Source organism: Taurulus bubalis, assembly GCF_910589615.1.
Source record: "Taurulus bubalis genome assembly, chromosome: 13".
NCBI classification, from domain to species: domain Eukaryota; kingdom Metazoa; phylum Chordata; class Actinopteri; order Perciformes; family Cottidae; genus Taurulus; species Taurulus bubalis.
The window spans coordinates 17137022-17162809 of NC_136601.1; the positions used below are offsets into that span (position 1 = coordinate 17137022).

The 25788-nt window shown below is 43.8% G+C and overlaps 1 protein-coding gene across 2 annotated transcripts in view; it reads left to right on the top strand.

The window, feature by feature from the left end:
* Window positions 1–11053: 11053 nt before the first annotated feature.
* gria3b (glutamate receptor, ionotropic, AMPA 3b) overlaps window positions 11054–25788 on the top strand; it is a gene marked incomplete at both ends in the record, with an annotated part of 73835 nt that continues 59100 nt past the window's right edge. For both annotated transcript variants that reach the window (XM_079229149.1, XM_079229150.1), the window contains 2 exons: window positions 11054–11132; window positions 11661–11819. In XM_079229149.1, coding sequence (XP_079085275.1) covers window positions 11054–11132; window positions 11661–11819 — 238 coding nt within the window. The remainder of the gene's footprint in view (window positions 11133–11660; window positions 11820–25788) is intronic.

The following is a 25788-nucleotide window of genomic DNA, read 5'->3' on the forward strand; positions in this document are numbered from 1 at the left end:
CACACACACACACACACACACACACACACACACACACACACACACACACACACACACACACACACACACACACATAAGCAAGCACATAACCTCTACTCCGGTGCTCTAAAAAGTCAACCACCAGCAGTCTACAAGGTGACAAATGAATGCTGTCACTTGGTTAAACACCTACTTGCACTATTATTACAGTTATGCACCGTTGTTCACTGTTTGGGGTGTGTGTGGGGGTGAAATGCTCAAAATATGTGAGCCTTTTCTTTCCTAACCTTCCTCCAAAGTCTCACACACACACCAAACAAGCAAGATAAAAATACAAACTTTGCCTTTAGCTCCACAAAGAATGGGTATATTCTGAATGACAGAAGGAACTTGTATCACTCGTATCTAAATGTGAACACCACAATAATAGAACACATTTGACTCGATCGAGTCATAGTTGAATAAACCTGTAACCCTGTGTCCTTCACGCCACCCAGTTTTGCCGGTCTATCTAAGAGCCATTAGGGGAGTCGCTGAGAGAGCGAGTGTCACTCTGCATTAGTTCACCGGTCTCGTCCGTCCGTTCCATTCTGTCTGATAGGATACATTTTTATATCACAACCCACTGTGTCAAATCTGAAGTCACATAGGCTGCATCGAGCCTTATCGCCGCTGAACTGATCCCAATCACGCTAATGCATTCTTTTATGCAAAGGCGAGGAGATGACGCCTCGGTGAAAACATCGACATGATGTCCGTACATGAGGATCCTGGTAAATCACTACATCTTCAGCCGGCCCGCGTTGCTCATTTCCAGACAGCAATGTGGGACCAGGTTGTGGAAATCATAGTTAATCTTAAATTGAGCAGACGTTGCACGGGCACAAGAGATCTGACTCTCCTCCTGGGTGACCAAGAGAGAAATAGCATGAACACATTTGCTGTAATAATTCTGCATGTGTCAGTTAGAGGGGGACAATTGTGGTGTGGCCCGAGGCTCGCAGGTCATGAGTAGCAGGGGTTATTCGTGTCTGTGTAGAGGACAAAAGGGTACATTGGTCATATACATTTTCATTTTGTCAAGAACTAATGTTTAATATGAGCGTAATCAGAGGAGCACACCTCTTGTCACTTCACTGCATTGTGGGGGCGTTTTATCAGTGATGTAATTATTATGTAAGATCCTACCGCTCCGATTAGATCCTCTGGAGCGGTAGGAGTGATGTGCGGTATCTTGAAGCCTGGAACTTTGTGCCACTGGTGTTTAGGAACACTTTCAAGGTGTCTGCATTAGAAGTGGGAGCAACATAATTATCATTATTATCTTCTAGGATTCTGAATTGAAAAAAGTTGTTTTTTTCTGCAAAAGATCAGATATTGCATTTGAATACGAAAATTAATATTCTATGGTGTTAAAAAAAAAATACTGAGGCTGTCTGCCTCGTGCGCAATGGATGCACCACATAACCGTAAGATAGAAAGAAAAGAAACCATCTTTCAAACTTTTTACTTTTACTACTACCAAATGCACACCACTTCAGCTTGACTAGCCTGCTTTGCCCAGTTACGGTTACTAAATTATGAATGGACAGCTGTTTTTTCAGGGAGGGCTTTCAGTAGGTTTTGGAGCCTAAACTTAAGTCACGATCAATTCTTGAGTTATATAAAAAAAAAACGGTAGTAGAACAGTATTTCCTCCCTCTACTACTGTATCTTCCACGTGACGCGCTGCCAGAGCTTCTAAATGATCTAATATTTGTGAGACATGTCTCCGCAGTATTTAGCTGAGAATTGTTTTTTCTCTTTTAGAGGAAATTATTTGATTAGCTTGACCTTTTCAGGGAGCTTAACCTTTTCAAATGTCAGGTGAAAAGGTTTTAAAATAAGAGTGCCAAATTCTCTGAAAATTCCTCTTTTAGGGGCTCATGATGACCTATAGAATAGCGGCAAAAAAAAAGGAGGTCTGACAATGATGAATCTTACAGCTCAAAGCAATTTGTTATAGTTCAGATATGTTTCTGGAAACCACCTTACAAAGCAGAACTCCCACTGAGATGGGCTGAGTTTGTGTGTGTGGGCACCTGTCCAGACTTCTTAAGAACTTAGGGAATGTATTAGGCTTGTGCTCACGTGGGTGTTTTATTTCTATTTAACATTAAACAAAAATGTGGGTTTACTAGATGGGCAATAGAGGATGAAGTATAACTATTCCCCTCTGTGACAGGGCCATTTGTCGACTCTCTGGATTTCCTCTGCCTTTGTTGTCTCCACTCTAGCTGTCTTTACTAATAATCAGCTTTCATGTCTAATAAATGAACAGTTTTATTGCCAGTGTTGCCACATCTCTACCGCTGGTCAAAATAAACGGAAATGAATTAGGGTTATTTTGGAAGGACACACGCACATGCGGAATAAACGTGGATGAGCAATAACGTCTTCTGTCAGAGTGAATTGGATCACACGGATGACACATCTGGTGCACTTTACCTCTAGAAGAAAAAGAGCATATATGTAAAAAATTAATGACTCTAAGAGGAATGTGGTGTTCAGGAGTGACGTGAGAAATGTGATAAACTTCAGGATGTCAAGGAAATGTCCCAAACACAGGATTTTAAAAATATAACTGAAAGTGTGGCAAAAAAAGAAGAAGCTTGTGTTTGGACAATACAGGTTGAGATTATGATTTCAGTTGTATTATAGTCATTTTTATTCACAGTTCAATATTTGTAAGTAGATGATTTCTGTAAAACCCTAAACCACAGCACGCGTCGTCGTAGCAGGCCGATCAAGCTCAGTGGTGATTGGTTGAACTGCAAGCAGCATCCTTAATCTTTATGAACACTTGAAATGACAAAAGTGCTTCTAGAAAAACCCCTCCAGCTGTCAGGTGGATACTGTACGTTCTAGACATACAGTGGAGCATCTGCGTCTCCTCTGCTGGCATCAGTAAATAATGCACTCCTGTGCATCTGCAGCATGACATAATCTATAATTCACACAACGTAGGCAGTGAGGCAAAACCGATGCTATTCACACTGCACTGCTTAAACCCACCGCCATATGTTGCTCCTGACTTTTATTTGCTCCTTAAAACGCTTTGTCGCCAGTTTGTTTGTTTTGTTTTTTTCAATAGGACCATTATCATCATCTCCACCACTCACCTAGATTACCCATGGCTGATCTATCTTGACACGCAATCTTAATGCAAAGAATACTGTAAAACATTTGCTACAGGTAACGTTAATAGAGACTAGTGCACATTGTGGATGTTTTATGGCTATGTTTGCTGTTTTGATTGTCACTGTGTATTTTCTTTTCTTTTTTTATATCACACTATTATATCTCCTATACTCACAGCTGATGGAAAACACTCTCTGCTCCTATTCTCCAATATTTTGCACAGTCACACGCACACATGCAGAGACGGCGTTGAAGGTCTGCAGATGATTTTTTTATAGGCGGACAGTAGTGTTGCAGATGTCCTAATATAATTATAGCAATAGTTGTCTTCTGAACCGCACAAACAGCGCGGCGTCTCTGCGCTCCAACGCCACCCGCTGCTGCCACTGACAGCACACGACATGAGAATATGCAAATGTGCGTCAAAAGGGGGGCAAATTTCCATTAAGCTTCATTTTCCAAGGTGAGGTTTTCAGGGTGATTTCTATTTGAAAAATGCTTCAGTCCCATTCATGTGCAGACACGCCGCATGGTCTTGACCTTGTCAAGCACTCGTCACTATCACACATGACAAATGCTGCAGCCGAGACTCGGTGGGTTCTGTTCAGCCGGGCAAAATGGAAAAAGTGGCTTCATTTCAACTTGCGCTGCTAAACTGTTGTGTTGAGAGCATTGCATTAGCTAGATTACAGTTTTATCTGTCAAATGAATGCGCCGAAATAGCTGACATAACATTATGTTGCAAATCCAATTTCGTATTGATTGACAGTGCGAGAGTCACCAAGCCCACGTTATGGCTTCCTGCACTATTAGAGTGTTATTTGCATTGGAAACAGGGCCCATTTGCTGGGAGTAATTAGTTAAGCTCCTCTGACTTTGGAAATTTAATTGCAGGTACAGTAAAACCGGCTAACAAAGTGATAACTGAAGCATTACATTCTATGAGGGACTAACAAACAGCAAGAGCTTCCCTCCTGACAAACAGCGCTGGAAAGAAAAAAACACACACCAGCACTGACTGGCACACACATCCCCAAAAAAAGAAGAGGGATACACCGTCTCCTGACCTCTTGATTCTTTGATCCATTAATGAAATGCAATATTCATACTCCCAGCTCCTGAATGTTTCATTATAACTGCAGCGATGTGGAGTGCATTATTAAGAAGTATGGCACAGACTATCTACAGAATGTTTATCATTTATCATCTGCTGTTGGCTTGGCGTGTTACTGGAATGCTTGACCTTGAATGCTGCTTTCATATGCATCCCTTTATGTTGGAAATCAAAGCATAAGGGACTATCATTAGGTCCATATCATGTGCGGATGCCTGAAACCTCTATGTCTGTTATATCAAGATTAATATTTTCTTCGCTTTTTTCTCATGCGCCTATGGTTTTCTGACGCTCTTTCTGAACGTGTCCGTTTAGTGTGGCTCCTTGTGTTTGCTGTTCAGCAGCCTACACAAAAACCTGATGTAAGAGTGTTGTTAAAGCACCTTAAACTGCATTAGTTATTCACAGAGAATATCTATCACTCATATGTAAGATTGATTTATTAGCTGGTGTATCTTAACACCCATAATAGCTGGAACATTAATCACAGGACCAGTGCTGTTAATGGTACACAGTGGACACTGTTAATTATTTAAAAAGGATCACTGACTATTAATGGTATTTTTTCGCACCTTTTCCATTATCTGTAGCAACTAGTTTGTTTTCTTCTCAATTAGGCAGTGAGCAACACCCATCTCCTATTACTGGGATATGGCAACATAGGCCATGGGGGAAGGGAAAGTAGCAGGCTGCTGTTGTTGTTATCACTGCTGCTGCTGCTGCTGCTGCTGCTGAGGGACTGTTTTTAGCATTTTCTTGGCTGCATTTCATTTCTTTCTTCTTGCCATCATAACTTGCCTTTGCTATTAAACCTTTATCCCCCCTTTTGGAGGTCTGAAGTGACGGGGTCACCGCAACAAAACCAAGTCAGTGCCATGGTGTGGTTGGCTTTTCTTCCCTTGTTCCTTTCTGCTGTGCAGGTGGCATTAAGCTTAAAAAAAGAAAAACAAGTCCTGGGATATAATGAAGGCATCTGGAATCCAGAAAGTAGGCAAGTGGGATTTGACATGTTCTTTTAGCCACAGCTATTATAGGCAGCAATGTTTGTGCTCTGGGAAATGGGACCAGGTGCAGTTTCTGTCCTGTTCGCTATATATACAAATAAAATATTAAAACTAGCATTTTTTTAGATCCAACACTAGTTAAGGTACATTTAGCTTTAGCTGAAACTAGCATTTTCTTTAAAGCTTTTTTTGCATTTTTACAACTGAAAACGATCTTCCTTTTTCTTTTGCATTGTGCTTCTTACATTCAGTGTTTAATCAATTATCACATTTGTGTCTCAATTTTTCTCTAGTCGGAGGCAGCTAGTCGGAGCAACTTTGACTCTTGTCAAAGTTGCTAAACTTTATGCAAAACTGGGAGCATCTTTATTGTCTCCACAGGGCTCTCAACATGGTGACGGCTGAGCTGGCATCTAATAGCGCAAACAGTGCAAAGAACGGAAAAAAAGGTGCTGTCAGAACAAACAGTGTTCACCGCAGAGGGAACCGGAGGGGGAACCGCAGGCCGGGCGCTTCGCTTCCTCGGCGGTCAGGACGCCGTTCATCGGCCATAAGCGCCGTCTGAGGCAGTGCAGGGAGGCGGCCGTTAGCCAGCGGGGTCACGCGAGGCCGGCCCGACTGTGTCAACAAAGAACGGGAAAGCTTGTATAACAACTCACCCAATTTGGCATGCGGATGAGAAGCTACTTCAACATTTCCCAAGAAACTCTCATGCACAATTATTTCTAGGTTCTGGGTTATTGGTTAAGCTGCCGCTTGCCAATGGTTGCTCACCCCTGCACTGCCAAAACTCGAATGCCCAAAACCGCCCCGTGGATTTGTTTGTGCACATGTCCAGTGCATACATGTCCAGTACATACATGTGTGTTAACTGTGGGGTACCCTTCTGGGTACAGATGGCCTGTTCCGTGTAGCTTAAACCTCATGCGGTGAAGATGTCTTCCCGCCACGCTGCGCTCACTGCTGCGGCCGCATGGATCAGACTGTGCAACGCCAGAGGCAGGAGAGTGAAATGTGTCAGCCTGTGCAGCTGATAACACCGCCTCTGTCACACTCAGGCCAAAGAGTGTTTGCTGGGGAGCCAAAGCGCGTGATGGGTTTGTGACGCAGCACGCAGTGGCATTCAAATAGTGAAACCGGGGGAGGCACTTTTCCCCTCATCCCTCAAACTATGTTACGTCATTTATCGTGTGTCGCACGAACACTTTCCATTTTCCTCACGTGGAGTTCACAGCGTACCTCCCAAACGTCTTTCCCGTCAGTGGGTTCTGCCACTTGACATACTTCGAGTTTTATCCCACTGGAGATTTTTGTTTATTCTTTTTTTTTTTTTACACTTTTGTTACCCAAATGTGATTTCCACATTGTACAATGTTTGCACAGAATGTTTTATTCAACTAGATTTGTTGTTTCCTTACATCTGTGTGACACTCTACTACAATGGCAAGTGCTTCATATCTCCTTAGGCCATTGCTTTCCCGGAGTCTCTTTCATGGGAAGAGGCACTGACAGAATAAAAAAGAGCTCCTTGAGAGCAGAGTCTCTTATCAGCCTCCAACATCTGGCCAAGACTGATAGGCTCTTGGAATAGCTATCCAAATATCATTGAGTTTGAGCTGCATAATGCTTGTTTAACTGCATCCTTCCTATAATGCTAATTCACCCCCTTTCAATATGTGTCTTTCACTAGAGGAACCTATTTCTATGATTACTGAATTTAGTTTCTCAGCAGGGTCGGAATTATGTGAGACAGTGTGCTAAATGGTCGGAAAAAGCAGATTTGAAAGTGGAGTCAAGTCGTACGTGTGAGCAAAGGAACTGAAACATAACGCGACGAGCGCTGATCATACAGAAACATATTACATTTCCAAGATGTTCATTGTTTAAATGTTTGACATAAAAAGCAACTTCCTTTGATATGCACACTTTTATTTGCAGGAAAATGAGCCTTGTTAAATCCAAGTCATTACTTAGATGTAAGATGTGTCCTCTTCCTGCACTGCAACATATTGCATTAAAGCTCTCAATTAATTTGCAGCTGATTTAAGAACGTATCCCAACACCTGGTTCTGTACCTGATCCTCTGAGCAGATGTGTGATACTGAGTCAGTTTTGTTCTTGTCTCACAACATGGGCAGGATGGACCGATCAATTATGCTCATTTTTTCTCTCGGTCAAAGAGGTTCTTACACAACACGTTATGTTTTCTTGTGATCATAAAATAATAATTGTATAACCTAATATCAACTTTAGATGGAAAGGTGAATATTCTGCTGCGGTTAGCAGCCTTTATGTCTCATCTGGGGTCACTTTATTCTGACTCCGACAGGAGCTTTTCAGGTTGCAGCCATACAGTCTTCTCTAATAGTCTTATCTGCTGTTGTTGTTTTTTATTATTATTTATAGGTTTTCTATTTGGCATTTCCCTCCATTTGTAAAGGCCAAATCCCCATGCAGCGCAGAGCCTGCTGTGGAAACGAACATCCACTGCTGTCCTAGGGAGGGTGTCGACGGCCATGTGCTTCCTCCGATACGCCTCCTCTTCCAGCGAGCAGCTGCACCAGGAGGGAGCAGCTCTGCAGCACATGCAGAGGTTCAAAGAATCTCCTGCAGATCTTAATCCAACTGCACACAGCCGTCCCGACCAACCAGTAGGAGTCATCAATGCCATGACAAGGAACGCTGCCAGTTGGGTTTTATGGAGCCGGAAAGACTGGAGCCACGGATTAAAGCCAGACGCAGCGGTGGTGGACGAGTGGTTTCACTCTGTAGCTCCTGGTTGCCCACCAATGTTGCATTTAGGCAATAACATGGGTCACATTTATTGATTGATACTTGAGTACAGATATGTGCTTTTTCTGAAATGAATGAAGTCAACGATTTTAAAGGAACCATTTTTGTGATTTTGTGATTGCTTCTGAATGAGAAACTGTATAGCTCTTTGACTTATCACCCTGAACCAGACTCCGAAGCCCCAGAGATAAATCTGAGGTCAAAAGATAATTCAAGGAATGAGTAACAAGTATGTCTGTTACACAAAACTAGGTTTACAGTATTTTTAACAATATTTCTCCAACTTTTGTTTGTTTGTTTCTTGAGAAAGACTGGATGCTCCTCAGGCCACAAAGGAGTGTTATTTTTCAATTTATTTAACTTTATTTGACAGTCACATAGAGAGACTCGACACACTGCGGTTATGTGTTATGTGCTGTAACCATTAGGCCACTGGGGCGCCTGCATGCTCACAGTTGAACATACATTCATGTCACGAACAATAATCACTCATGTTAGGTCAACAATTTAACAATGCTTCATTTTAAAGAGTCAACACCACACCATTACTTTGTTTGTCCACCAGAAAGGACTGACCAGTTTTATTTTCAACTATAAAATAAAATAAATTGATATTTGAGACCACAGTCTGCACTGGTGGGGAACCAGTGCCGACTGTTGTGTCAAATATATCTACAGATGATGTTTTTATCACACGACTACAAGAAGACTGTCAGTAATCATGAGCAAATCAAGCCTTAGAATATTCACGCCCGTCCGTGGCCCCTGGAATTTTTTTATACATGTTATAGTTTCTAATTTATTTGCTTGTGTTTCCTCAAAGAGGCGAAGATGAAGATTCCACCCTGTTATGTTAGGAAGAGAAGGCAGGGAGCAAATGAATAATTCTTGCTGGTGAGCCTTGCAGTGCTCAGAGCTATAGCCCGTGAATCATCACCATCATCATCATCATCATCATGAGATAAAAAGAAACATCTTTTCATCTATTTTTCAGTCTTTTTCACTTCGCCTGGGAGAGTAACACCCCTGTGAGACTTCAAAATCCAGAAAGGCATATCATGAAATAAATTATTTGTTTTCATATAGATCATATCTGTGAATTTCTACACACAATTGAATTCCTGCTTCGAGGATAATGCAGCATGGCCAAAATGTCCTAATTGCAAATACAGCAGCACAATCATCACCATTTAATTTCAATTATATCGAGGCCTTATCTCAAATGCTCGGCTCCACTTGGAGTGAATGTTATTTCTTTATGGGTTTTGTTTGAAATGCTGCATGATTAACTCGATTCACACTGAGCACCAGCATGCACCGTAAATGACCAATTAAATGGCCCCTTTGGTATGCTGTAAATTAATTGTTCTATACAACGTTTTAACAAACCAACATCACAGGTGGCCACTTATTGTTAAGCTAAAACAACCTTCAACATTTCAGTCCGAGGTGTTATGTGGAGAGAGTTTGTGGGTCAGTTTGACGTTGGTCATCATGACTTCAGCCACTAAGGTCGTGCAAACCGGTGTCCCAGGACTCTGACATGTAGGCTGTGCAGACAGAGAATCAATGGGATGCATCCCCCCCAACACATACACCCCCATCACATCATTACTTGATTTGCATGAATGATTAATGCCACACTTTCAAACACATGATGCCAGTTAAACTTGTGTTAATCATATAAACGTGTAGAAAATGATCCAACTCATCATCCCATGATCTCAGCTCTTAAACGCCAAGGTGATTTCTGTTCCATTAAACACAACATGTGTGTATATACTTCCCTGTATTCGTCATTGACGCCTGATCAGCTGCAACGTGGTAGCAGAGCCCTCACCGCGGGCTCGCAGGCATTCACTTCCCCTCGGGTTCATGTTACTGGACACACGCTTTGCTGCTAAAAAGTTTAAAACGTGACACGGTCTGTCATACGTTAAAAAGGCACTCAGTGCACTGCAGTATCGATAGCTGAAGCCTAAGCCATTTCCAATGCAATTAAAAACTCAATTTTCAAAGCGCTTTGCCGGGGGTGATAAATGGGCCAGTAATCCCTTAATTGTTCTCTCTGAGGCAGAATCGTGGGAATGATAGATGTTTCATTAGAGACAGAGGAAGAAGAAGAAGAAAAAAGCTAGAAGTAAATAAAATGAGACTGAGAGATATCGGTGTGTTGGTCAAACCTCCACAGGAGGCGAGGAAACAACTATATCTAATGCAGTGAGCCAGAATGTTTTCAGGACCACAGACAGTTCTGATCCACATCCATCCCGCCCTCGCGTGCGTGTCTGCGCGTGTTTGTCCGGCATCGCGTGTGTTCAACTTTTCCTCTGCTCGTCGCTTATTGCGGCTCCTCTCTCTCTCTCACGTTAAAATCTGAACGGGAAACATAACAACACAAATCGTTTTCAAATGCTCTCGTTAAAGGTATATAGTAAAACTAGGAGCATCTGTATTGTCTCCAACATGGACACAAACTTTCTCCCTGTGTGATAAATAACCGTAGCTCACTCCATGTTCTCCTCTCCGGCTATCGGGCATCATTGGCCACCTGAGATTGCAGCGTTTCTATTGATCCGGCCGGCAGAAGGACAATATTGACAAGTGACGCGCTCATTGCAAGGCGTCGTAATCTGGCGGGCTGAGGCTTTTTACATTGGCACGACCGCGACGGGTCCAATCGGAGTTCAGATCATCCCCCCCCCCCCCCCCCCCCCCCCCCCCCCACACACACACACACACACAAACACACACACTAGCCCCCTCCTCCTCTTGCGCCCCCTCTCTCTTTCCCTCTCCCTCTCTTAGTTGCACAAAAAAAAAATGCTCTGCAGCTGGGCTGCACCTCAATGAACCTAATTGGTGCACTGTGAGCGACCATCATCTTTCCACTGGATTTCCATCGCGCCCGGCTCCCATCCAGAACATATGAATTTGCTCAGACAGACCCTTGTGAGGAGTTGAACAGATCGGTCGGAGAAAAATGGCACAACGAGTGGTTTTGTTGCTCCTGTGGCTCTGTGACAGATCGTTCGCAGGATTTCCCAACCAGATAAATATCGGTAAGTGTCTTTGCTGTGTTAGAATAAGAGGCTGCGGACTGTGGTTTGCATGGACAAAGGTTGCAGTTTCAATCCGGAGAGATGTGCACGGAGCGCGGAGCTCTGCGCAGTGATAGAGACTAACTTGATTTTACGTAAACTGCGATCTTAAAACCGCTGATTCTGTAAAACTATAGATTAAAGCCTCATGTAGTGTTGTCTGTGTCATTGGGATCGTCGGCTGAAATATATGATGATGATAATAATAATAATAATAATAATAATAATAATAATAATAATAATAATAATAATAATAATAAGGAGGACGAGAGACAATCAGGTCCGCTCGATGTAAAGAGTTGCAGACAGGCGCACTGGTCAAAAAAATGCACGATATAGTTATTCTTTCAAATACCAGTCAGCCTCTTTCCCCGTGACAGTGGGACGTACAGAGTTCCTCCTTTACTGAATGAAATGGGGTCTCACGCTGACACGAGTGTAAAAAAGGCACAGATGCGATGGTCTGATGTTGGTTTTCATCTCTTTAAGGGGGGCTGTTCATGCGCTCCACGGTGCAGGAGCACAGCGCGTTCAGGTTCGCTGTCCAACTCTTCAACACCAACCAAAACACCACTGAGAAGCCTTTCCACCTCAACTACAACGTGGACAACCTCGAGTCGTCCAACAGCTTTTCAGTCACCCATGCGTGTAAGTGTGCTTCAGTTTTAGTCATGTCCAGACCCCCCACCCATCCCCACCCTCACTTATGTCCACAGCGGAGCAGCAGAATCATTTCTCTCAAACTCATCCATATGGAGCCTATGTAGAGCTTTCTCAATCCAGGGGAAGCAGTCAAGTTCGCCTCACTTCACTCTCTCTCATAAAGTCCCAGTGGGAATTTACAAATACAGATTTGTCTAATGTACACAGTGTTCTTCCCATATGTATCCTGCGTTTTCTTGTGGTTTATCACACATATGTATACATCCTTTCTTTTATTTGTATGTATTTATTTTTAGAAATGCATATTTTCTTTTACACATAGTACGATTTTGCAGACAGAAGCTGTGGTTGGAAACCGTTCAAAGCGTTTGTGGCTGCCTGGAGTTTTAGAAAGCTGATATATATTACAAGTGCATGAATGCCACTCTGTAAAATAAATTACTTCAGCATATATACATGCTGGCCTTGAGAATGCAGCCAATTACAGAAACCTTGTGTCAAGGACTCCGTGCTAGAGGACTGCATGTGTTATGGAGCAAAGTCGGATGTTTATTTTATAACTTGACACTTGAAGTGTTTTATAAATATCCTTATTTTTCTTCACATACATGATCCACTATTCCAAAGGAACATATTTAAACTGTTAAAGTATCTATTAAATATAATACGTGATCCTCCCCTCCATGGGTCCCATTATGTGGTTATGGTCCAGCCCATGATGCAACTGGTGCAGTGGCGGATTCCAACAAATCCCCTCTTTTTTTCCACACCCCCACTGGCTTCAGTTTCTTGGAATCGGCAGAAACAAAGTGGACATAAAGGGGAACCGATAGAGCCGAGAATGCCATTTTGTGGTGTCATTTTAAATGATGGGTTCAGTTTAGCTGAATGGCCGGCTCTGAAGACGCACGTCTCTCTCTCTGACTGGTGCGTTTGAGTCCCTCTAAAGTCTAAACCCTGTGTGGCACGCTCATAATGGCCCCTCTGACTCTTCGTGTGACAGAGCATCTCCTACTGCGTCGTCCTTTGACTCCCCCTGTGTTACAGAGCATCTCCCCCAGCAGTGCAGAGTCAGCTCATTAGCGCCCAGCCCTCATAGCACCTCACCGTGTTGTCATTGGGTGAACGGGGGGGAGAAAAAAAAATCCATAGCGCCCCAACCAACGGCAGCAAATGAGTTGGGCTCAGACCTGCAGAGGAGGTGGGTCTGAGCAGCGAGGGGAGATAAAGCAGAGCGTCATATCACAGGCAGCAGAGCTGCGAGGGCCCTAACGAAAGCATCCATAAGAAACAATAAACAAATGAGAGTGAATAAATAATAGATAGTGCCGTGCAATTTCACGCATGTTGAAGAGGAAGGGAAGCATAGTAGAAAAAGGCTTGATATCAGAATCTAATTAAATTCATGGGCAGACAGAGCTTTAGTGAGAGGAAGGGGCTCCTGTGGGAGCCGTGGCCCCGTTTCTTGTTTCTTGCTGCCACGTCTTAGCGTCTCCATCAAGAGCTCTGTCTCAGGACTGCCTTGAACTTCTGATACAAGGAAAACTATGAGCTTTTAATGACGCAAAGTAACCAATGCTGAAAAGGAAATGAATCGCTCAGTGCTGCAAAAATAGGAGAGCGATTGTCAAATGTCATTATAATGTTTGGTTAGAGCATCTATTTTTCTTTGATGTGCATATAAATAATCTGCGCTGCTTGAAATTTCTCTTTAGTGTTGAATGTTCAGTCTGCTACATTATACAAGAAGACACTTTATTATTAACAAACTAAAAGCCCTCTACTTATTGTAATTGTAAAATAATCAAACTCAAGCAAAGACAGCTGCTCTCAAAACAGTTTTCTTTCGAATCTGAATGTATGATCAGAGACTTTTTTTCAAGGTAGTGCCTTTGAGACTCTTGTCAAGCAGAGCTCACAAACCACAGACAGCTCATGCTGAGCTCACAACAGTCCATAAGCACCTGAGATTGTCCCTACCAATGTAGTGAACAAAATAGAGATGACGGTTATTAGATATCACTTATCTGCTGACTTCCAGGTCTTTGAGCCTTTGCCTCTGGTGAGTTCCGTATTTCATATTTGTCAGCGCGGTTGTTTGTTCTGCAAGCTGTCACAATTGTTTAGTGGACATTCAAATTTCCTTTGTCATCAATAGCCCCCTGTGGCTGACTCAGACCTTTGTTAGCAGTAGCACACATCTATTTTATGATCGAGCAATCTGAACTAAGTTCTTTTATTCTCTTTTTTTTTTACAAAAGTGCCATTTGAGGGGGTTTGGGAAATAAATCTATTTCGAGGCAAGCTTCATTGCTTTGATCAAGATGAGTTCTGGCTGCCTAAGGCCTTTGCAGAGTGGTTGAAATGACGACATTTGTTTTGTGCTGTCCGGACTCCCCTTTTCCCGGAGCTGACGTTCTGCTTTAGTGTGCGTTCTCTCTTTACTCCGGGACAGATACTGCCACAGCCCTCTTCTCTGACTCATCATGTAGATCACTCCTCCTCGTGTGCTGAACATCCTTTAAAAGTAATACAACAGAGGCAGAGGAACAAGAGGACATGCATAGAGTTATTCAATTTTTTCTTTTTAGAAGCAAAACGTGGAAAACTTTAGGTGGGATGAAGGCACAGTCTTGTGTCAGAAGCGCTTCTTTCAAGTTGGTTTAAAAACGTATGCTATTAATTGAATTAGTGGCCGGCAGCAATACAATGTGTGGCTTTAGTAATCCTTAAGGCTCGGCTTTGTACTGCAGAGGCATGGTGTGTGCTTTGGTGCCAACACTGTTGTTGCTTTGAAGTGACATCAGAAATTGTGAAATGTGTAATTACCAGTGCCGGGTCCATAATAGCTACGGAAACTCGGAGTCAGGTACGCTCACAGGGAAGACAGGAGTAGTTCAAAGCAAAGGGTAGCAGTTTGAAGAAAGCAGAGTCGACAGCATTAATGTTCCTGATGGTCACGGCTAGCCAACTTAATGACACCGCCATCCTTTTCTCTCCTGTTTACCCTTCTTCTTCTTCGGCTCCCTTTACCTGAGGCGAAGAAAACACAGAGCCTCCCTCCGCCTCTCTTCTCCACGCTGGTTATTAGATTATTCGCCTTGATTCCTGTAAAAGGCACATTTTGCAATGCTTGGCTTTTGAATCTCATCTCCCCATTCCTCATTCCTCATTCTGTCATTAAGCTAATGGTCTGTGTCCCTTCTGCCAGCCTTTTTACATGTGCCTACCCCTCTTTTATTGAATCCTCCAGGTCCTTAAACCCTGGCAGTAGCAGATGCTTCTTTGGCAGCACAGTTCAGCCACCGTCTCCCACCGCTGTTTGCTACTGTTGGCAAAACTGCTTTGCTCAGGGAGGACGGGAGGAAAATGAGATAAAACAAGTGATTTGCGCTTGTCATTTCTTAAGGCGAGAAAAAGGGAGAGATAAGAGCGAAAGCAGAGTGACTGTGAGGTGCGATGCATCTTATTGTAATTAGAGAGACAAGGCAGTTAAAGGAATAGTGTTACGTTTTTCGCTCTCTTAGCAAGAGGTAGAGTTCAGAGAGCGATACCACTCTCATGTCTACATTGGTAAATGTGAAGCTGAAGCCAGCATCCTGTTAGCCTAGCTTAGCATAAAGACTCCGAACAGGGAGAAACAGCTAGCCTGCTAGCTAGAAAGGGGACAAAATCTGCCAGCACAGCTAAGGCTCACTTATGAACATTTTATATCTCATGTCTCAAATCCATCCAAAAGCATCATTTTTTTTTTACGATGCAGTTCTACAAGTGGTACAAATAATGTCTTAGTTGCCAGGCAACCAATTGGGGCACCGGGAAGTTTCTGGTCCCGATCAATAAATAGTCCGGTTTATAACCCCTAGTAAAGCAGCAAATTGTTGCTTTTACACTTTGCTTTTGGATTAAATAAACAAAGTACAGCGTGTTAATTAATTACCTTTCAAGGTCCTCGTTGGTGTATTCAGGCTCGTGGTTTCCCCTGTTTCCAGTCTTCATGCTAATCTAAGATAACCTGCTGCTGGCTGTAGCTTCATGTTTACCGAACAGACTTTTGAGAGAGGTATCAATCGTCTCTTATTTCATCTCTTGGAAAGAAAGCAGACAAGTGTTATGCCCAAAATGTCAAACTATTCCTTAAACACGGCTTTAAGTTAATAGCGGTGGATTTAGGGACTTATCGTTGGGAGATGCTCATGCTGCTTTATTGTCAGTGTGAAGCAGTGGACAGAAAAATGAATTATCTCACGTGTGTGTGTGTGTGTGTGTGTGTGTGTGTGTGTGTGTGTGTGTGTGTGTGCGTGTGTGTGTGTGTGTCTCCTTCTAAGTGGATGTTAAATTCCATGTGATGCGGGCTGATCAATGGTGATAATCTGTGAGTATGAGGATCAGAAAGTGTGTGGAGCCCATTGGATTTCATTTAACAAAGAAAACTCCAGCAGATGCTTGTATTTGGATGTGGGATATCGACGTCATTGAACAGAGTCATCATAAACTCTCAACAGCGCACAGGCTTATTTTTTTTTGTCTAGACACAACTCATTCTTAGAAGCACCTACTTCACTGACCTTTACGCCGACCCAGAAAAGTGCTAGCTCCGCACATGTGGGCCAGAAAATACCAACGGTCTCCTTCCACCGGCGGCGCCACACTATGACTGAGCACATGTGGCAAATGGCATATGTTGTGAAGCACAGACGAAAGGGCCCTTACCAAATCTTCGCGTGCATTGTTCTGTGTGTAGCTTCTGGGGCTGTTGTCGTTGTTGGTGGTGAGGATGCTGTGTGAATGGATGGTAAACAAAGCGACAGGCAGGCATATTTCTGCAGTGCATGGCCTGACAGATACAGGCTATGGTCGACAGAAGCTCCTCAGGTGATTGTAGTAGTGCTACACTTCTTGTCCTCGCAGGCTGTAACTCAGCTTGAAAGGTGTGACCGGGGAACCATGGCAGGAGAAGCTGGGTAAGAGTCGGGAAGCGGTAGTAGTGGAAAGGATGGAGACAAAGACTGCAGTAAGAGAAAGCCGAGAGGACGAAAACAATAATTTGAATAAAGGATGTTTTAGATGTTGCTTTTATAGAGAGTATGTGTGTGCACAAGTGTATGACTGTGTGTGTGTGTGTGTGTGTGAGTGAGAGAGCGATCCAGCGCGCGAGAGAGAGAGTTCTCCGGGCTATGGGGGTTGTGCCGGGACATGCCATCACAGTCCAGCTGTGTTGGAGGCACAGATGGAGGTTTGTTTATGGACGCACAGGCTTGTGCATATGCATGCGTGCGTGTGCGCACATATGCACGGAGCCACGCACACAGACACTGTAGGCGGATGCAGTCACACATGCGTGGACAGACGCATCCCGTCTCCCTCTTCATATTTCTTACTGAGTAAATTTCAGTGTTTTATACTGAAGCTCCCTTGACACACTTCATCATTCATCCAAAGTAAAGGTCACGGTGAAAATATTGCCGGCTCATCCCGCCGCGTCTCCTTTGTGCTCACACAATTTTTTAGGAGGTATTGTTTTTGAAAGGCGAGGACTTGTGTGAAATGCGAAGCGTAGACGAGCATATTTGATAAGCACCGTGACTGTGCAAAAGACTCAACGAGAACCACGAGCCACCGTAGTGTAACGTAATGGTGTGATTCGGAGGTCGGCAGGCCAGGCGGTCTCTGAGGGGAGCTGGATGTGGGGCCTCGGTCAGATGAGTGGTACAGTAACGGCCCCGGATGAGGTTACATGCTCTGGGAACATCGATGCCTCTGAGAGGAGACCGGGACGTCAGCAGAAGGGGGTGACTGACAGGGTGCTCAGTAAAAAAAAAAAAAAAAAAGAGGATGAGTCACAGAAGGGGTGGAGTTTCTGTCAGATGCAGTCACATGTTATGATCTGACTCAAGCTTAAATATGTCTGGCAGAGTTATTATCATTATTTTTTTAGGAACATTTTGACTAAATATAAACAATTGAATTTGACTTGTTACTACAAGTGCTGCAGTAATTGCTTCTACACTACAGAAAAACACTTCATGTCTTGCTGAAATTTAGCACTGATGAAATACCAATAACTTATCTTACTCCTTTTTTTTCTTTGTCCTGCTGACGTAATTCAAAAACCGGTACTCTTTGTTGTTGTCATGAGGGTAAAGTTGTTGTTTTTTATCATCCAACAAATACATAAAAGGCTGTAAGAACTCGAAAGGCCAAACCTCAGAAATTGAACATTATTTTGACCTAATTTTATGGCCATGAGATGCCCTCCTCTGTATTTTAATTTATTTATTCTAAAGTCAGGCACACAGCTGAAGCTGTAATGAGATTCAGACTAGAAAACATAGAACACACTCCGAGGCAGATTCAACACAATGCATTTTTAATCAGAATATCAAAAGATCCTCTTAAACCCAACCTGAGGAGAAGTGTTGCTGTCGTAGTGCTATTTGTCTTGGAATCAATGACGCTGGCAGATGTTGTTTGATAAAACAACAGCTTTCTCTCCCTCGCTGCTGTGGTGGCTTGAAATCTCCATATATCTTTCACAAACACTGGGCTACAGCAGCCATGGGATATCAAAAGGAATCTGGTGTCGGGACAGGTTTTCTGATTTGGAAGAGGAGTAAATCACATCACAGATGTACATTGGTAGATTCCTCACCCTCTGACAGTTATCAATCATTTGTGTTGCATTCAGAACTGTGGGGACATTGAGTTCCTTGGATATCTTATTGATTTCCTTCATCTATCTGCTTAATTTCCAGGGGCAAATGTGATAAATTGCAAGCGAAAAGAGGAATTAAGGTGAAGTGATTATGACCAGACTATCATGGCACCCTGAAAATATCCTCACACTACAGCCTGCGCTTATTTCAAACGAGCAGTCGACATAGGACTTCCTTTCACAGTGCTGTAGTCACATGGTAACTGATGCTTTTGATATATTATACATGAATGCTACAGTAGTTCTGGGACTTCCAGAAATGCTTTACATGTATCAGTGATGTTACATGATCACTCATAAAGCTTTAACACTTAAGGTTTGGTTGACAATAACATTTCCAGAACTCTAAAAACTATTTACACCACAGCTGAGCAATGAAAACCTGGATGCTCCATGAACCAACCAAGAATGAATAAGAACAATTTGTGCACCGCTGAACCATATGTGAGCTTTATGGCAGACCCATAAAGGCGTCGACCAAGCCCCCAACCCCCTTTTTTTTGACAGCAGGCATGATGCAACATGACAGCCCATCTATGCTGCGCACATCTGTTCACCACTGTTCAAATAATAGGGTGGTTTCTGAACTATAAGTCAACAATGACAGGCAAAGTCTGTGTTCCCTTATTGAAGATGATATCAGTGGCGCGTTGTGATGAACAGGAGGAGCTGGCTGACCATACAAAAAGCGAACGATAAAAACAACACAAGGGACCGCACAGGAGGAGACGCACACACTCCTCGTGGTGCATTCGACGCATTCGCTGCTGGGCTCAGTGTGAGGAAACAACGGTTCATGATAAGAAAAGAAGCCGGCACATCATGTGGTGCATTTTAAGTCCAATGAACAGGGGGCGAGATGTCATTGTGAACTACTCATCTCAGGTGCATCAGGGATATGTCTGCCAGCAGCTCAGCTCCGTGTGATGGCTGCTTTCCATTTTGTTTTCTCAATGAGAAAAACCTCTCAAGGAGAGTAGAGCACGTCGTTTGTGGCAGAGATTATTTTTCATTTGAAAATGTCATTTACCCTCATACGCCGGTTGTGAAACGACAGGGACGGAGTAAAGGAGAGGAAAGGAAGGCCATTTTAAAAACTTGTCTCCTGCAAAGATCTCTTACATTGCAGTCAGCATTTTTTGGGGTACTTTTACTCCCCCTCTCTGTCTTTCTCATTTCTATATTCTTCCTTTTATATGTATTTAATCTCTCTCACAAAGCCCATTACAGCGATGTCCCCGCAGCCATTGCAGTCACACTCAGCTAGCTATTGGCCATTCACTAGACTCCCCTACAATACCCGTAATCACTGAATCAGTAATCCCCTACTTGAGCTGGAATAGCACATCCGCATCGTGCCTCATCGGAAGTTGCTGCATTGGCCTGGCTTCACTGGGTCCAAAAGAAACTCTGAAGTCGTGTTCAATAGGAGATGCTGACTGCATTGTCCTATCCAAGGTCAGACAGCTTATGAAAGAAAATACTTTTGAGCCTTTTATTATTTCGGAGGAGCTCAGAAAAAAAAAACATTAATTGGCACCTATGTGCCGTCTAATCTTGTCAGTCCACTTGGGCTGCGTTATCAGCTGTTTATTGTTCAGTTCCCCGGTTGTGTGTGTGTGTGTGTGTGTGTGTGTGTGTGTGTGTGTGTGTGTGTGTGTGTGTGTGTGTGTGTGGCGTAGGATGATTTTGCGCTAAAGACAGTAAAAAAAAAAAAATGCCAGGAATTCGGGGCGGTGTTGTGATGAATACCAAACATCAACAGGGAGTGTCATGATGTACTCTCCCAACTAGTAAATATTGGATCACTGTGCGACGGGGCTTCCAGATCCCAGCTCTCCGTCTGCCGACTGAGCAGATTGATCTGCACGTTTCTGGCCTGCTTCAAAAGAGGCAGTCGCGAGCAGAGCCCTGCCAAAGCTGCATGTCTGTGCAAAAACAAGGGCTCCATCATAACTGATTGCTTGTGACAGTTCACAGTCGCCGGGCCACTGGAGCATCACAACCTTGTGAAACTAGTGTATGGGCACTCTAGCATACAAGCTGAAGGAGAGGAGGAAGATAAGGAAGAGATTAGCATATTCCTCGCAGTGATACAGAGATGCAAATAAGACATGCTGTGCCATGATTAGCCTCTGTGGTTCATATTACACACATCTTATGTACTGACTGACATAATGCAGACCAACACATCTGGAAACAAGGAGGAGGGGGGGGGGGTTACAGACAATTACTGCAGCTGTGATTGCAGTTGCAGATTGAAGACCCCAGCAATGTCAGAGCAGGATCTGTTGATGTGTTGGAATAAACTGCTGATGACACCGAGGCCAAACTTTCTCCTGGCGGGCCTGAGAACAAGCGCCAATGCATTTGCCATAACAAGCGCCAATGCATTTGTGATTGCTCACTGATTCACATTGAACACACGAGTTTAATCGAATCTGCATGAAGGCCGTAAAGAGTAGAACGAGAGTCAAATGGCCATGAGTAATAGGCGTTGAATTATTTGGTTGACATCGGCTACAGAGCTCCGAGGTGCTTTGACTCATCCGCCTCTCGGTCATCAAGGAGGTGGACGCTATTGCTTTTTCCGACGGAGATTAAGAAGACGTGTTAGTTGGTGTGCACGAGAAAAATATGTGATAGTGACGCAGTGGGGCTGTCCAACTTTACACGCGTCTTACGGTGGGTTCTCCAGTCTTTGGCGCTCACTATCCCCATGAGTGAGAATTAAGTGAACATGATGTGCTCGCTCAACCATGACCCTCTGTTTCTCCCTCCAATGGTTAATTCGTGGAGTGCTGTTGTGTGGCTCTTGTCATTTCACACATGGATACATAAAACCTGTAGGCGGTTTCTCCCAGGCCACTGTCCGTGTTCGTGTGTCCATGCATGACCGTGTGATGAAATATTGAAGTGTTCTATCATCGACCATTGGGTAGCCGCCGGCGCGACTCCTGTCCTTTTAATTTAATTTTCCTGCCGTCTTTATCTCGGTGGCGTGGATTTATTTTCTCCGGCGTGGCGTGCAGATCAGGAAAAGGCAAACCTCATCTGGACCCATGACAGAGCTAAACCATCGCAGCTGCAGAATGAAAAGGCCGTTTGGAGTGAATCCATTCCGCAGGCCTCAATGGAAAGCTTCTCTCAGATGCCGGTGCCCTTTTGCAGCCTTGACAGTGCTAGAATATGATGAAAAAGGACTTGGGAGAGTTCAGTGGTTTAGCTATGTTTATGAGAGGAGGGGCCATTGGAGGAGTGAGGGACGGTGCTGAAGATGCAGAGATGAAATGACCAACCGCTGTGGTTGTGTACACCTGTGTGTGATGTGAACTGGGTCGTAAGAACATGGCTCCGCAGCTCTTCCTTCATCTCTCCGACTACCTGCCTTCTATAGTGGGTGGAAGCCAGCTGGACGTCCAGAATATGCCGTCTGGGGTTTTGATTACGCATCTAGATGAGCTGGACACTTTCAAGAGCAGACAGGGGACAGTGGCCAGCAGCAAGATGTCCAGTTTACAATTAACCTACTAGAAAGGAGCGTACAATATGTGTGAAATAGGACCTTGCTCTGTCTTGTGGAAATGCAAGACTGAATAACGTACCTTTCTTAAGTATGCCAAGGGCACCGAGAAGTCTGGCCTTTTTTTCTTCTCAACACTTTGTGCAATGTATTTCCCCCCTGCACATTGTAGTGCTGCTGCTGCTGCTTAACCAAGTCCCATCCCTGAGCTGTAAGGGGATAGACTTTGGGTCTTTTATGCATAAAGAAGCTTAAGTTTGGAAATTGCTCTCAAGTGGCCGAAGTTTGTGAAACGTCAGTGAACATTTCACTCCCAATTTCAGGGGTTTGTCTCCGACTTAAGCTTTTCAGCCCTAGGACTCCCTGCAACTGAATGAAATATTGAGGTGTAATGAAGAGGAGTTTCCTATTGCAGAAGTGTGCAGTAGCCATGTTATGGGAAATAATGGGATTGGCACAAGATGCAGGTTTAATACAAAATTACTTTTAACGCCATCTTTAGTGTCAGTGAACCCTCTCTCTTTCCACCAGAGGTAACGACCCTCCTCCTGCCGCCTCCTAAATATGATGGACATGAATGGAATGTTTATTATTGTCTGAATAACCCAGAAAACATGCTCTTAAGGAAAGCAACGGTTTATTACAACTTTTCTCCTCCAAAAAAAGTTGTCGCTACTCTTGCAAAGCCATTGCCGTGTTTACAACTCTATGATCGTCTGACGTGAAAGCAACCATAGCCCATCGAACAAAACATTAAAACTGAGTTTTGATTAGCCATAGTTTCCTTTTAAATATATATTTTAGGGACTATTTCTTTGGCTGTTTCACTGAAGACAGTTTAAAGTGAAGCCTGTGGTTTATCCTGAGTAATCACCACATTGTAAATATGGGGATTTTAGTGCGACCGTTAAATGAAAGAAAAATAATTATTTCACGGCAACTTTATCACTCTAGCTTAGAAGTTAATTTACTTTGAAGTACTTTGCTTTTGATCAGTCTGCCATGCAGATCCCATCCTTCCAGTGTATCTTTATCATGCTGTCATGAGACTGATACCGTTAAACCTGGGACTTATTCGGACTTGTCTACATCAGCACAGCGACCATATCAGACAAGATATCGTACAGGCACCAAATTAGACTGTGTTTTTTTTCTTATTGGAGTTAGTGCCCAGCACAGATCCAGACAATGAAAGGTCCACGGAGAATCCATCTTTTCATCTAATATGAGAAAACGTCTTGCTCTCCTCTCTCTCTCCAAGCGACTATATGAAATGGCTCTAAATCCCCTCGCTGAGAATCTTTATTGGTTTTTGTGGGAAAATTTGCTTTAGAAAGGTAATGCAAGTAAGGCATATTCAAGGGTTTACATGACAGGGCCCTGGCACATATAGGATTGCAGCTCACTCACTGTCATCGCTCTCTGTTTTCCATCTCTGGCTCTCTCTCTGCCCCGACCACCTCCAGTATTATCATTCAGGGACAGAGCGTCATCTCAGCAAGGGCACTAATAACATGAAAAGTGGTGCTGGACTCTACATACTTAACCAAGCCGGGATTGAGGCTGAGAAGGAGACGGAATTCTTAAAGTGATGTCTTCAAGGTTAAACAACTGGTCCCATACCCCGTCCTCATTGACTTATTCTATTATTCTCCATTGAAAGGCACATAGCTGGGAGGGACTGATCCGGGAGAGGTAATAATCAAGCTTCACAATGCAAATCCCTCCGTGGCTCAGCTTGGTTTGTTTCATCGACATAGGATATGAAATGTGACATGTAATTTGATTAGCGGCACCGGGGGCAAAGGCTTAGTTTACATGCGCAGGAAGTGGAACTCGTGAGAGTGGCAGATCGTCATCCCCTCTCGGTGGCCTTGTGTGGCGCACTCTTTGGCTTTGCATGTGCATATAAAACACACATGAAAAACACGTATCAGAAATCACCCTAAAGGACAGAAACAACCAGTCAGGAAGTATTACACTCAGATGGTTTCCACTTTAACTGGAATATAGACATTGCAAGACTCCTCGCCGCCCCGTCTTGCAGATTAGGAGAATAGAAAATGACAAACAGAAACTAGTTTAGCAAGCAAGACGGCAGAACAGATAGAATTGATGTAGTGCAGGAAAAACAATCCAGCGTTTTGACAGTGATGGAAAAATATATGCGCCTGCCAGACATCCACAAAGTTTACTCTGCTTGTTTTTTATTTTTTTTCCTTAATAATCCAAAAAAAATAAGGAGCCAGAAAAGGTTTCAGCTGCCAGATATTTCTCCTGCTGTGTACAATTGGATTCAAAACAAGTCAGTCAGCTCTATACCTGAGATATCACCACAAATCTTCACCCGGGCGACTCGAGCTCTGCTGTAGTCAAGTCCAATCAGTTACAGGCGTCGTCTTAAACTCTTCCTTTAATCACTTTGATATGGCCGAGAGTGTCCTCCGTGTGTCCTCTTTTCGTGAAGGCATCTGTCACGGAGTCCTAAAGTGAACTGTTTCCTGTGATTCAGCAAAGCTAATCTCCCCTGTTTTTGTGAAGGCTGAGCCCCTGACCACTTCTGACAGCAACAGTTTGAATGTTTGCTGTGTTGGTTCCGACACGTTGAACTCTTCCCTAACTAGACTCGCTGCTGGCACGGAGATGCTGATTAGACACGTCGGCGCGCCTTTAGAGGTGCAATCCACACCCCTCTGCATCTGCGAGGCCCGTGTTCTTCCTCGCTTCATGCTCCATCCTCTTCCCTTCCCTTCCCTTCCTACATATTCATCTGCGATGAAGAGCATGCTTTAGGCCCGCAGTGCTGATCGGGAGGATTAGTGGTGTGTGAGGGACTTTGTCACCAGCTTTCTTGGAAATCCAATTACAGAATATCATAAGCCTTACATGTTTCATACTCTGCTGAATCCTCCTTAAAGAAAATGCACACAGACACACTCAGAGGGTCAGTGTTCAGCAGCCGTCCTCGGTGTATGCTGTGGTGACGTCTTCCTGAAGGTTAGAGGAGTGATCATCTTCGAAAGGATAAGACAAGTCCTCTAGCACTCCTCTCGCCTCTGCATTGCAGCAAATGGTGGACTGCAAGAGCCTGTCGGAGAAGGGATTGCTATTTGTTCTAGGAGATGGGCCGGGGATGCCAGAGAACGGCTCTCGAGGTGAAGCGAGGGCCAAGGGTTTCGGTCTGTTATCTGCTCGCATAGATAGTCCTTAATTGCATGTGTTGAGGAATTAAAATGCAGCGGACGAGGGCAAAGGGAGACATCCGACTGAGTTTGAACATATTGGACATTTGAAATGGCAGTGTCAGTGTGCTTTCGGCCCCGTCTGTTGCTCTGTGTTCAAACAAAAGCACGAGGGCAAGACCTTGAAGGTGAGAATATCTGTCAGGAGGAGATGGAGTTGAGAGTCATCGACTCCCTTGAGGATTGCTCACCAGCCACTCTCACGAGTACAGGATTATATCATCAAGATGGCAGGTGGAGAGAGAAGGAGCTGCTAGTCGTAGGGCTGTGGAGGAAAATAGGAGAGGGAAGAGAAAAGCTGATGAACTACAGTGATGGGGAATTACATCCTTGCAGGCCGCACCGGACCTCAGTGACTCCGGATCCGTTTCTCGTCTTCAAGGCATTATTATGGATCGTAATATGCAGCAGTCGAACCTTCGACGTATCAAGCATTATTTATGGTAAAAAATTATTGTTAACTATGTAGAAAGT